The following is a 13,032-nucleotide window of genomic DNA, read 5'->3' on the forward strand; positions in this document are numbered from 1 at the left end:
CAGGGATGGCCCTGCAGGGCTGAGCCAGCTTGGGCAATGGGGCTGGCCTTCGTGTTCCCACACCGATCGGTCTCCGCAGGGGAACCCCCCTGGGAAAGGAGGTGGCCCTGTAACTGAGGAAATCCCAGAGGCATACTGACAGCCGGGCCTTCCTGCCAGCAGCACTCCTGGCAGTGGAGGGGATAAACCCATCATTTCTGAGGGGACCTTGGAGGCCCGTCACAGTGTCCACCAGAGCAAGCAAACACACAGGGCACATGGGAGGAGTGGGTTTGGGGAAGGCGACGAGTTCTGTCTGGACTCTGAGTTTGAGGTGTCTAAGGGATAGGCAGGTGGGTATCCACTGGACAGTGGGTGTATAGGTCTGAAGCTCTGGAGGAAGGTCAAGGTCAGAAATACAGAATTAGCAAAAACATTAAAGAAGAGTGGAAGGCAGAGGGATCGATGGGGCGGTTGGTGTCAGAGAGATGGAATCTGAGCTGATTCGCTGGCAGCTGGTCCTCAGAGGGTCCTCGAAAGCGGAGGCATCTGGATAAGATCAGCAAGAAGCAGGGGAATTCCCAACTCGATTGCAGCTCTCCGGGATGAGTGAGAGCCCTGATCGCACACAACCTGATGGAACTCTGAGTGGCTGATGTGCAAATCCAGTGGAAATATGGACTGCATGCTGAGGATTAGCACGGCCCAGGGGATGGGGATGCTCACAGGGGAGGCGTCTCCCTCCATCTCCCACATCCTCTCTCCTCCACGCCCCCTCTCCCAGTCCTTTGCTCCGAGGCCTCTCAGCCCCTCTCCCCTTCTCTCTGTCTTTCCCTTCTCTGTCCAGTTCTCTCTCCTTCCCTCCCTCTGCCCATTAGAGGGCAGTAGCTCACAGTCCAGGCCCCGGCATCCACTCTGAGCCTTTGCCTGTGCTCTGCCCTTGCGTGTGTGTGTGTGTGTGTGTGTGTGTGTGTGTGTGTGTGGTGGTGGTAGTGGTGGTGGTGGGGGGGGGTGGTGTTTGAGGGGGACAAACACCAAGAATAGCTGGGGCCCTTGGGGCTCCTCACCCAAGAGTCAGGCCAGTAACTGCAGGGCTCTTGTGTGGTGGGAAAGGCATGCTCAGTAGAGAGGGCAGGGACTGCTTCTTCTTTGCCTGCTTTGAAGCACAGAGACAGAGTGGCCAGCTGTATCTGCCTTGAATACGGGGAAAGACGGGCCAGGACCTACTCAAGATCTCTGAATGGGCAGTTGCTTTCTTCTGCTTGTTCATGGATGGGGTGGTAGTTTCCACAGAGCCACAAGCAATTGGGGCTGGATCTTATTCCCACCATTTGTGTCCCAGGGTTTTCTTAAAAGGATTTTCCCTGGAAATAACAGGTTTCAATGTTGCCAGAGTGTCAAAGGCCCAGGGCTGGTCTCCAGGTTGCTCCAGTCTACCTCACCTGGAAGGCCCACCTAGGCCTGGCCACCTGGGTGTGAGTCCCCAGGCACTACTCAAAGGCTCCTTGTGACTGACCACAAGCCAGTCACATGGTCAGGCCAAGAAAGACTAAGTTTATCCAAGGGGGAAAAAATGAAATAACCTGGTTGGAGAGGGGGCATGCTGGGTTGAAACGCCTACAATAGCAGGTTGGGGACTGGAGTGCTTGCCTGGAGTCAGGTCCCAGCTGAAACCCCTGCCTTCTCGCCCCACCTCTCCCCAAACATAGGCGCATAGGCCAGCTTCAGAGCTTCGATCACTTAAGGGGCAGCCTCGGCTCCTCTGGGCTCAGAGGGCAGCCCTGGTCAAGGGGAGGTCTGAGGAGCCAGGCCTAGGAGTGCTGGGATTTCAGAACCCTCAGACAGGTCACGTCAGCTACCCCTGTGCCTGTGGTGGCAGCACAGGGATGTCACATGAGGTGGCTCTGCCTTGGAGGGCCCCTTCCTCACAGGCAGGTGGAATCCTAGAGCTGAAGGCTGCACTGTGTCAGATTCTAGAAGGGCTTCTGGAGTTGCTAACTGAAGCCCATAGAACCTCAGAGTCTCCAGGTCTCCCCACCCAGGAAAACCCTGCGGTGAGCCCTTCCCCACTCCACCTTCACTTGTCCCCTTCTTCCTTCCAATTCCTGCTGCTCCCAGCTCCTCAACCTGGCATTTAGGTTCCTCCTCGTTAGACACACTGCTTGGCAAGATGAATCATTAAAAAAATCTTTATGCCCTGGCCAGATACGCCAAGGTTGCTGATTCGATCCCCAGTCAGGGTACATAAGAACCAGCCAATGAATGCAGAAATAAGTGGAACAACAAATCAGTGTTTCCTTCTCTCTCTCTTTCTCTCTCCCCCTTCTTGTCTCTCTAAAATCAACAAATAGATTTTTTAAAAAGTATTTATAAAACCCCACAATCCTTATGTTCTCATAATGTTCCTCAGGTCACAGGTATCTCCACATCTGTGTGGTGAAGAATTAAACCTGGCCCACAGAGAGGTCTGGCCCTTGCCCTCAGCTTCTGAGAAGTAATCTCTACGTCCGTGGAATGTCATGCTTGATCACAGGATCTGTGTTTGCCTGGGAGCCTTGGACCTGCCTGAGAATAATAATGTGATTTTGGATGGCAACCGTGGATCATGGAATACCAGCTCGACCTCCTGATGGAAACTGAGGTTAGCCACGTGAGCAGTCAACCATGTCTATGTGATGGGACTTCACATAGGTTGAGAACCCACAGGTTGAGAACTGCTAGCAGGGTCGCCTAAGACCATCGGAAAACACAGATACTTACAGTACGATTCATAACAGTAGCAAAATTACAGTTATGAAGTAGCAACGAAAATAATTTTATGGTTGGGGGTCACCACAACATGAGGAACTGTATTAAAGGGTCGCGGCATTAGAAAGGTTGAGAACCATTGCCTTAGAGCAACCCTACCTGGTGGGTATTGTAATTGACAGATGTGTAGAGTGACGTTCAGAGACCTTGTCCCAGGTCACATAACTATGAAGGACTAGAGCTGGGATTTGAATGCAGGCATCCACTCCAGACCCTGTACTCTTGCGCACCTGCCCTTTTCTGCTGGCGGAACAAGCTTTGCCCTGCACTATTCGGACCCTCTTTTTCCACCGTCTCAGTTCTTCGGAGTAGGGCTGGTGCAGCTTTCATTGGAAACTTGGGGAGACGGGGACTTTAGTGCTTGTCTGATGAAAGAGGTGCAGAGATTCCTAGGCTTGTGTGTGCCATTGCTCAGCAATCGGGTTTTGGGCACAGAGCGCCCATCTAACTGTTATTGCCGTGGAATTGGCCAACAGGGATTTCTGCTAGAACGCCCCTTTCCTTAACCTTTCCTGGGCTTCATTGACACACAGCTTCTGCAGACGCCTGTCCTGGGCTCTGAGCTGGACGGGGGCTGGTCGATCATTGAAGGCTCAGAACCTTCTAAACGCCACGCTCTGGCTCTCTGGCCTCTGGCCAAGACTCCTCAGGCGCTATAATCATTAACTGCAGCAGGGAGCCCATCGGACAGGCACACAGGTATCGGAGCATCTGCTTCTGCTCAAGTGCACACAGCGACTACTGAGGCTCTGCGATGGAGAGAAGTCGGGAGAGAGGTGGCGGCGAGCAGGTGGCAGGGCAGGAGCGGGGTGCCGGGGGGCTGAGGCTGAGGAGGGAGATCGGCCTGTGGAGTGGCGTGTCCCTGATCATCGGCAGTATGGTCGGCTCTGGCATCTTCATGTCACCACAGGGGATCCTGGTCTACATGGGCAGCCCCGGGGCCAGTCTCGTGGTCTGGGCGGTCTGTGGCCTCCTGGCCACTCTGAGTGCCCTGTGCTTCGCTGAGCTGGGGGCCCTGGTTCCCGAATCCGGCGGGGAGTATGCTTACATCCTACACACGTTTGGCTCCTTGCCAGCCTTCCTGGTCATCTACACGTTCGTGCTGGTGGGCCGCCCCGCCTCCATCGCGGCCATCTCTCTGAGCTTCGCCGAGTACGCAGTGGCCCCCTTTTACCCGGGCTGCTCCTCCCTGCCCCAGGCGGTGCTCAAGAGCATGGCTGTCACTTGCATCCTGCTGCTGCTGCTGGTGAACTGCTGGAGCTCGAAGCTGGCCACCCAGCTGAACGACGTGTGCACGGTTGCCAAAGTGTTCTCCTTGCTGGTCATCGTGGTGGGCGGCGTGGTGGTGCTGGGCCAGGGGCGAGGCCGCACCGAAGCCCTGCTGTCCGCCTTCCACAACACGACGCAGCAGACCGGGCGCATCAGCATGGCCTTCTACCAGGGCCTGTGGTGCTTTGATGGCTGGAATACCCTCAACTATGTGTTGGAGGAGCTCAAGAACCCACAAGTGAGTTCATGAGACTGCTTTGGGGTGTGTGTGTGGGGGGGGGGGGGGCGAAGTCTCTGAGCATCCACGGTTTCAGTGATTGTCCTTTGAGCTAAAACCACGAAAAATTGGTTGAAAACAGGGGCACCCTTCCTCTACTCATGGGAATGGAATGCCAGCCACTGTCCACTCTGATTTGTTTATGGAATTACATAGAAACTAGAGGCCCGATGCATGAAGATTCATGCAAGAATGGGCCTTCCTTCCCCTGGCTGCCAGCACCGCCTTCCCACCTTCCCACGCTGCCCAGAGGCCCTGAGCGGCTGGGGCGGTGCAGCACACCTGCATGCGGTGCCTGTGTATGCAAACTAACCCACCATCTTTGTTGGGTCAATTTGCATACTCACTTCTGATTGGCTGGTGGGCATCGCAAAGGTACAGTCAATTTGCACCTTTCTCTCTTATTAGTGTAGATAATAATCACTTCCCAAGTAAGCAGAGGCCTTCACAGTATCATCCCCATGGTCTCATATTGCTGCCCTGCGAGGTAGGCATCATCATCCCATTTTTCATGGGGGAAAACCGAGGCTTAGGACGGAGACGTGATGTTGAGGTCATAGCGCTAGCAGGAGGCCATGCTTGGTGACTCGGTTTGATATCTCTTGGGCTGCTCTCTCTGTAACATAGTAGTACACACTTCATTCATACTTGCCATGGGGATCACCATAGGACACAGTGGCATGGTTTGGGACAGGAGAGTGGGCCAGTCCTGCCTGGCTCACCCACCTGAGAACCTTGGGCTGGTTAGTCATTGCCTGGTGGGGGTGGGTCTGCGGGCCCCTCCCCCCACCTCCCGCCTCCCGGGAAGCATGTGGAACACTTGGAGTCTTCAGGTGGTGGGGAGCTGAGGCTATAAATACATTTGCCTAGGATGCTATTCGTTTTCTTGTTCCCTGCAGGAGTTTTAAGTTCTTATAGGAGGAAGCGGCCAGTCATTCCCTTTCTGTCCTAGATTGGCTTTAGGGCCATGAGGGCTGTCAGCTCTCAGCAAAGACCCCCTGGGTAGGGGTTTGGGAGACGCTGTGAGGGGTCATAAGTAAATAAATGGCTGCATCCCAAGACAAGTTTATTTACAAAAGCAAGCAGCAGGCTGGCTTTGGTCCATGGGGTTGGAGTGGGAGATTAAGGTACTTGAGAATGAAACCAGAAAATGTCTCTGTTCTTGTGTCTCCGCCAGGAACCTGCCCGTGGCCCAACTGTAGGGCTCTGCAGCTGTCACAGCTCGTTAGCTGGTGGGTGGGCTGTCCGGGGTGAGTCAAGTTCAGAAGCACAACCTCTGACTCGGCACAGGGCTGGGTCCGGCATGGTGGGTGCTCACCCGCTGAGGGCACCCTACTATGAGGCCCACAAGAGGGGGCACCCAGGACTCTGCCTCACAGGGCCCAGGCAGAGCCATATTTCCGGGACTGGGATCATGGGGATTAGTTGCTATGTGCACTCTGTGGCTGGGGCAAGTTCTTGGCCCTCAGATCCTCAGGGTTTAGAACTAGAAAGGAGATGGGAGGACTCAGCTCATGGGAGAATTTATTGTTATCTTATTTGTGTCACTGTCACAAGTTTTCCATGGGACTAGCAGGGTTGGGTGACCTACCATCCTGGTTGCTCAGGACTGAGGGGTCCCCAGGGATGCTGGACTTTCAGTGCTAAAAGTTGGAAAGTCCCCGGCGAACTGGGATGAGTTGGTCACCCTATCTGGCCCCTGCCCTTTGGACAGGACAGGGCAGTTGGAGGCTTGGATACAATAAAGCAGGTGTGCTTGTTGGGGGCTCTGCCGCCACTTGCTGCTGGAGTTCAGGAAAGGAGACCACCAGGAGGCAGAGCAATCCAGTGGGCTTCCTGGAAGAGGAGGACTGATGCATTTTGTGGCTAAGCAGCCATATGGAAGCAGTAGGAACCTGAACCCAGAGACCAGAAAGAACAGGGCGTTTGTGTCTGAAGGAAAAATGGGGAGGGAGGACAGGCTCTGAGACGCGACTTCATCCTCGGTGCCCCGTGTCCTTCCTCCCGCGCCCAGATCCAAAGTTTTCTGTGCGCAGATCTCACCCCTGGCAGAAAGCTCTGGAAATTGCTCTTCACATTATATTGAAGAATGGAAGATACACTACGCAGGGGGAGATGCTGAATTGGGGGAGGGTCCTACCTAGGGGAGGGGAAGGAGGTCTGCCTGCCCCCACGGTGACAGCTCTGTGCCAATCTGAATGAGAGCTCCCTGCGTCTTGGCAAAGAATGACTTCTGGTTTTGTGTCATGTCACATTGTAAGTGTCAGTAACATGTCCTGGGGTGCCGTTTGGTACGGAGGGGAAGGTCTGGGCTCATCGGGGCTTGCCTGCCAAGATAACCCAAGGTAAGCTCAGTACCTATTGGATGACCGTGGGTCCGCTGGGCACCGAGGCTTCAGCAGTGCAAACTGGTCCGAGTGCCCACAGCCCCTGTGCCCAGGGCCCTTCTCTCCCTTCCTCTTTGCTGCCCCTCATGCCTGGCAGAGAGGCAGACAGCGGGAAGTCCCATTTGACAGATTCCCCAATTTCCAGTTGAGGGGACTGAGTGTCAGAGGAGAACCCGTGAGTGTAATGGCCCTCAGCCTGGGTCTGAGTCCTGGGGCCCCCCAGCAGGGTTGGCCTGGGGATCCTGGAATATTCCAGCTGAAGTGCTCAGTGAACAGCTGACTATGCGACCTTTACCTGTCTGGTCTCTTCCCTGTGCCTCTGCTCTGTGGTTGCCCCTGGTAGGAGTCCCTCCCCCTCCACCTGCCTGAACCTCTCCCATTCCTCAAGGAGAGCCCAGTGGAAGGCCCTGCTCATTCCAGACGTTTTGGTGATGGCTCCTCTCCCCTCCCCACCCCCGCTGGCCGCTCTGTGCCTCCACTGCTCTGACTGGTTAGGGCCCCTCACCACCGCCCAGTGCATCTGCCTGTGTGTGTGTCCATGCGGTGGGTCTCTGAGCTCATGGGGGAGGGGCACGTGGCCTGCGTGGTCCCAGGCCCTGGCACCTGCTCTGCAGCCGGGATGAGCTCAGTGCTGTGCTCAGGGGCCTGGGAAGGACCTCACAGGCTAACATACGGCCTCCTCTCTCCGACTGTATAGCAGAACCTGGTGTGGGCGCTGATGATCGCCATCCCCCTGGTCACGGGCCTGTACATCCTGGTCAACATCAGTTACCTGCTAGTGTTGTCACCCAACGAAATCCTCTCCACTGACGCTACGGCCGTGAGCTGGGGGTGAGTGACGTGTTCCTAGGCCACGGGGCAGACACCAGGATGGGGGAGGATAGTGCCCCATGGGTGTTAGAACTTCCTCCGCCCGGCTGGCATGGCTCAGTGGTTGAGCGTCAACCTATGAACCAGGAGGTCAGGGTTCGATTTCCGGTCAGGGCTCAATCCCCAGTGGGGGGCGTGCAGGAGGAAGCCGCTCAATGATTCTCTCTCATTGCTGATGTTTCTATCTCTGTCTGTCTCTCTCCCTTTCTCTCTGAAAAATCAATAAAATATATATATATATATATATTACATAAAAGAATTAAAAGCAACTTACTCGGATGTCTCGCTTGCTCGGTTTCCAGATGGGGCCTGTGACAGTCTGCCAGGCTGCTGCTGGAGCTCTTCCCCTGACCCCTCTGTCTCCTAGGAACCAGGTTCTGGGGGCCTGGGCCTGGCTGGTGCCCTTGGCTGTGGCACTCTCGACATTTGGCTCTGCCCACGGGACGTTCTTCAGCGGAAGCCGTGTGTGCTACGTGGCTGCAAGAGAAGGCCACATGGTGAGCGAGGCGGTCTGGGAAGGACAGCAAGCTAAGCTTTCTCCTGCGGGGAGCCTAGCAGGGAGCCCGAAGCAGGACTTGCCCTCTAGACACAGCCCCCTTCCTCTGAGAATGGGGCTCCGTGCACCTGCATCGGAACTCCAGTCCCTTTACTTCCGGCTTTGGAGGGTCACCGTGCTGGGTCACAGGAGTGGAGCTACTGTGTACCCTCCGGCCACTCCGCTGGGGCCCTCTCGGACGCTCTGTTAGCTTTGCTGCAATCATGCTGAATAACCGACGACCCCCGCATCTCAAAGGCTTACAACCACCAACGGTTCATGTTGCCTCGAGCTGGTGGATCAGGCTGGGCTTGTGCTTGGGCCTTCTCATTCCAAATGGGAGTCCTGGGGCATGTCTTGCCACAGCAGCTAGCAGGGGCTCAGGACACCAACCCAATCACACGAGCACATACAGAGTCTCTACTCCTGCTCACACTTCATTGGCCAAACCCAACATCAACGGGTGGGAAACTGTATTTCTCCCCCAGAAGTGGGGAGATGGAGACCGAGTGTTTGCTGAACAATAAAACAGTCTACCAACAATAACCCACCGTCCCTCTCCATGCTCCAGGCACACTTGTCCTACCCTCTCCTCCATCCTTCTCCATCTCTCCCCAAACCCACGTCCGTCCCTCTTCCCGTCCTGGGGTGAGCAGTAGAAAGTCAAAAGACCTGGCCAGGCACCTGCTTCAGCCTCCACGCTCCCGCCCCACACACTAAGCTATTTGGGTCTTGGCTGGTCTGTGGGGACAGGCCCCTCCATCCTGCACCCTGAGCCTGGTCACCCCAGGCGAGCCACAGACCCACATCGGGAAGCCGTGGGAACTGGGGCCTGTTAGGGTGGGCACACTGGTGTCCAGAGTGAGTTTGGCAGGGAAGCAGACTGGCAGCCTCCCCAGGCACCGTCCACTGTGGCTCCCCTGGGGAGTGCCTGACACCTGCCTTTGCTCCCCAGCCCCGACTTCTGTCCATGGTTCACACCCGTCGCCTCACACCGACTCCCGCTCTGGTGTTCACCACGGCAGTGACTTTGGTCCTGGTCATCCCAGGGAACTTCAGCAACATCGTGAACTTCTTCAGGCAAGTGAGACGGCCCTCCCAGGCTGAGTATCTCGTGGGCCCTATGTGTACACACTGAAACTTGTACCTATGCACATAACTATATACATGCACACGCGGGAAGTCCCGTGTGTGTGTGTGTGTGTGTGTGTGTGTGTGTGTGTGTGTGTGTGTGTGTGATCTCCACTATAAATATCCACACACACACTTACACACTTCTGGGAGCCCAGGCACACACATTTCAGCCATTCTCCTCCAGTTACGTTTCCAAAATTAAACGTGGCTCTCTCTTCTCCTGCTCTGTTTACAAAAATTCAAGGAGACAGATGAACCAGGAGGTCGAGAGAGAGGCGAGTTAAAGGCCTGTGTTGTCTTTCTCACTTTTATTTTTATCGCTGTTCCTCTAGTCCAGTGGTCGGCAAACCGCGGCTCACGAGCCACATGCGGCTCTTTGACCCCTTGAGTGTGGCTCGTCCACAAAATACCATGGCCTGGGTGAGTCTATTTTGAAGAAGTGGCGTTAGAAGAAGTTTAAGTTTAAAAAAATGTGGCTCTCAAAAGAAATTTCAGTCGTTGAACTGTTGATATTTGGCTCTGTTGACTAATGAGTTTGCCGACCACTGCTCTAGTCTGTCACTATTCAGGCTTTATGCACGTGATGGCAGCCCTTGGTTCTGCTGTGATTTTTCCTTTGGAGTCTGGTCTGCATCCTGGACTCTGACCCAACATGTCTCTGTTGAACTCAGGGCAGACCCATAGGCAAGCACAATGATTGCAGCAAAGTGGGGCGATGATCTTCCCTTGATCACCTTCCCTGGGGCAGAAATGACGGGCTGTTGTGCTGTCCAGGTGTAATTTGGTAGCCTCATTTGCAGCTGGTTTATGGGCAGGTCTGCAGGCAGAGGGAGTTCTCAGGGTAATTTTTCAAGCACCACATGTCCCTCCTTTTGTTGTGATAAGTATAATGCATCTTTGGGAACAGGAGATGCAGTGCCTGATGTGACTTTCTTCAGAACATTAAGTAACAGACATGGCTTTTCTTATTTTTTTTTTTCCCTGCGAGAAAAAAATAAAATCATTCTATGGTGAGAATAAAATCAAATCTATGGTGACCATAGGGGGGTTTTCAGACTGAGACTGGGGAGTGTGACTGAGAATGTCCCAGCCCAGAGTGAGGACGCTAGGAATTCACTGCATCTCAGCTAGGACCCAACATCTCCGGTCTTGACCGCCTCAAGAGATGGCCTGGTCTGGACCCTGCCTCCAAGGCTAGATGGAGTTTCCATCAGACCTACTCCAGCCACTCAATGACCGACACTGGGAAAGCAGAAGGCAGGGTTTGTCTGGGTGGGGGGATCGGCTATGAGGGTGCGGGTCCCTGAGAAGCGCACAGGCTTCCCTTGAGATGCCATCAGACTCTCTCTTTTGGAAAACACAGACACTCCTCCCTCCCTGTGAAAGTTGTCCTCCTCTGTCCAGCCAGGGGCAGTCAGAGGCTTGATCAGGAACCACGTGGTGAGGTGTTGCCCCTTGGTGCCAGAAGGTGGAGGAGGCGGAATGGGCCAATGTTGACCCTCCAGGGCATTCTCGTCCTCACTGCCCCCGCCTTGCCTTCTGTCCTTGTCTTCATGGATCAGGGGAGCTGGAGGTGGCTGCAAGGCCCTGGATGAGCTTGTACTTCTGCCCCAGGTTTGTGCCTGGTAGGCCAGCCTGTGGCAGGGCCTGGTAGTGAGTGACTCAAGTCTGCCTTTCAGCTTCCTTGCCTGGGTCACCTACGGAGCTACCATCAGCTGTCTCCTGTACTTGCGGATGAAGAAGAAGAACCTACCCCGCCCTTACAAGGTAGACGTTGGGGTACAGATTGGGCTTTTTCAACCCTAGGCTGCTGCGTGAGGCTGGTCGTTGGACCACAGCCTCTTTCAGGACCCAGAGGGAGAGGGTAAGGGGTGGCCACTGTCATCTCTGGTAGAGAATTTCTCTATTTCCCGGGGTGGGGGGTGAGGGACATCTGACTCACACGGCATTGATTCTGCTAGCTGGGGATTCACTTCTCCTGTGGAGGACCCCACGGGAGAACAGTGGGCGCCAAGTGCAGGAGGAGGCACGCACACAGCTGGACTCACAGAGCACAGAGAGGACTGGGCTGGTCCCAAAGCTTCTGCTCCCTGGAGGGCCCTCTGTGGCCCAGCAGGTGACTCCCCTGGCCAGGCAAGGAATCATATCCAGGCAGGGCCTGGAGGGGAGGAGCTGGTGGCAGGTGGAAGCAGCAGGCAGGCAGGCAGGCAGGAGGCACAGAGCCCAGGACCACATACCGCCTCCCACGCTCCTCTTCATCACCCAGGGCTCTGCCCATTGCAGGTCCCCACCGTCATCCCCGTCGTGGTGCTCCTTGCTTCTCTCTACCTGGTGCTGGCACCCATCATCGACCATCCGCAGATCGAGTTCCTCTACATCTTCCTGTTCCTGCTCAGCGGGTTCCTGGTCTACTTCCTGTTTGTCTACTTCCAGCACCAGCCCCAGTGTTTGCAGACGGCCACCCTGCATCTCCAGCTGCTCCTGGAAGTTGCTCCAGCCACTAAAAACGTTGACTAACCAACAAAAGGGCTTATATGCAAGCATATAAGCATAACCAAAGGACACAGACAGTGGGGGGGTGGGACATGTGCGGGCCATGGGAGGGTGGGGGGAAGTGACTGGGGAGAGGTCAACGGTGGAAAAATAAGACATGTAATACTTTCAGCAATAAAGAATTTAAATAAAAAAAAATTGACTGATGGGCTGGGCAGGTCTGCTCTGCCCTCTTTACTGCAGATGACTCTGTCCTCACACGAGTGGCCTGGCCAGTCTCTGTAGGTGGACTGCGTGCGCATAATTCTAACAAACTCCTCAAGTGCCAGGACACGGTGTTGTGGAGTTTTGGGTTAAGCACCCAGCACAGCGTCCCCCTCTCCCTCCCCTCCCCTCCCCTCCCCTGCGCCTTCTCTGAGAACCGCTCCTTCAGCCCAGGACCTCACAGCTGCACTGAATATAGGAGTAAACAGCATCGTTAGAGCTAGTTTCCCATTAGCGGCGATCAGATCAGCGTTTCACCTATGCCAGCTGATCTGGTGGAAGATGAAAAGGCAGAGAAACACTTAGATGGTGCGACACCAATGGGGTGGAAAGAGCCACTTGGCAGAGAAGGGCACCCAGGCCTCGGCCTCGCTCTCCCTCCTCTCTGGCACAGGCCTGTCCCACAGGCCCCGGGGGTGGAGTGAGGGACAGAGGAGGCGGGACCAGCCTGAGTTACTGCCTTTGTGTGGGGACCCTGCTGCAGGAGCCCCATCTCTGGGTGAGATTCATTGATCCTGGTGCACTCAGCACTGTTCATCATCACAGCCCAGGGCGTGGCCTCTTGAGTGTGAGCCTCAAACTGGGGGAGATTCCAGCCCGTCTCTACGGGCAACCAGTTCGTTCTAAAGGCAGCATCACCCAGCTTCATGCTCCAACACTGGGCCGTGCCCCTGGCTGGCCTGTTCTGGGAGTATGGTGGGGGCTGACTGGGAGGCTCAGGGAGGAGGGGTGGGGTCAAGCGAGGGCCATTTGGCTCAGAGAATGGGGGGCCCTGAGTGAGCCCTGGGGCTTGAGTGCACTGCAGCCTTGGAGAGGAGCTGGTGCTCTGGAAGGTGAATCTGGCTCCTGGTGCTGAGGGAACCGAGGGTGAGAGCGGCTCTCCAGGGGACCTGGGGGTGGGGGTGGGCAGCAGCAGGTCTGAGGGGCGTGGATGGGTCTGAGGCCACAGCAAGGCAGGGCTGGCCTGCTTCCTGGCTGTGGGTGAGGAGGCGAAGTCAGGCATGACTCAGAGTCCG

The 13,032-nt window shown here is 55.6% G+C and overlaps 1 protein-coding gene across 1 annotated transcript; it reads left to right on the forward strand.

The window, feature by feature from the left end:
- Positions 1-3,541: 3,541 nt before the first annotated feature.
- LOC103283163 (b(0,+)-type amino acid transporter 1-like) lies at positions 3,542-11,814 on the forward strand. Its single transcript, XM_054728070.1, has 6 exons — positions 3,542-4,294; positions 7,418-7,551; positions 7,958-8,087; positions 9,081-9,205; positions 10,939-11,026; positions 11,543-11,814. The coding sequence occupies exons 1-6, from the start codon at positions 3,542-3,544 to the stop codon at positions 11,774-11,776; spliced, it is 1,464 nt and encodes a 487-aa protein (XP_054584045.1). The 3' UTR covers positions 11,777-11,814.
- Positions 11,815-13,032: the final 1,218 nt, after the last annotated feature.

This window comes from Eptesicus fuscus, chromosome 16 (assembly GCF_027574615.1).
Source record: "Eptesicus fuscus isolate TK198812 chromosome 16, DD_ASM_mEF_20220401, whole genome shotgun sequence".
NCBI classification, from domain to species: domain Eukaryota; kingdom Metazoa; phylum Chordata; class Mammalia; order Chiroptera; family Vespertilionidae; genus Eptesicus; species Eptesicus fuscus.

Coding starts and splice junctions, on each gene's coding strand:
- LOC103283163 (XM_054728070.1), top strand. CDS start 3,542: ATGGAGAGAAGTCGGGAGAGAGGTGGCGGCGAGCAGGTGGCAGGGCAG. Junction 7,552..7,957: donor GCTACGGCCGTGAGCTGGGG/GTGAGTGACGTG, acceptor TCTGTCTCCTAG/GAACCAGGTTCTGGGGGCCT. Junction 11,027..11,542: donor ACCTACCCCGCCCTTACAAG/GTAGACGTTGGG, acceptor TGCCCATTGCAG/GTCCCCACCGTCATCCCCGT.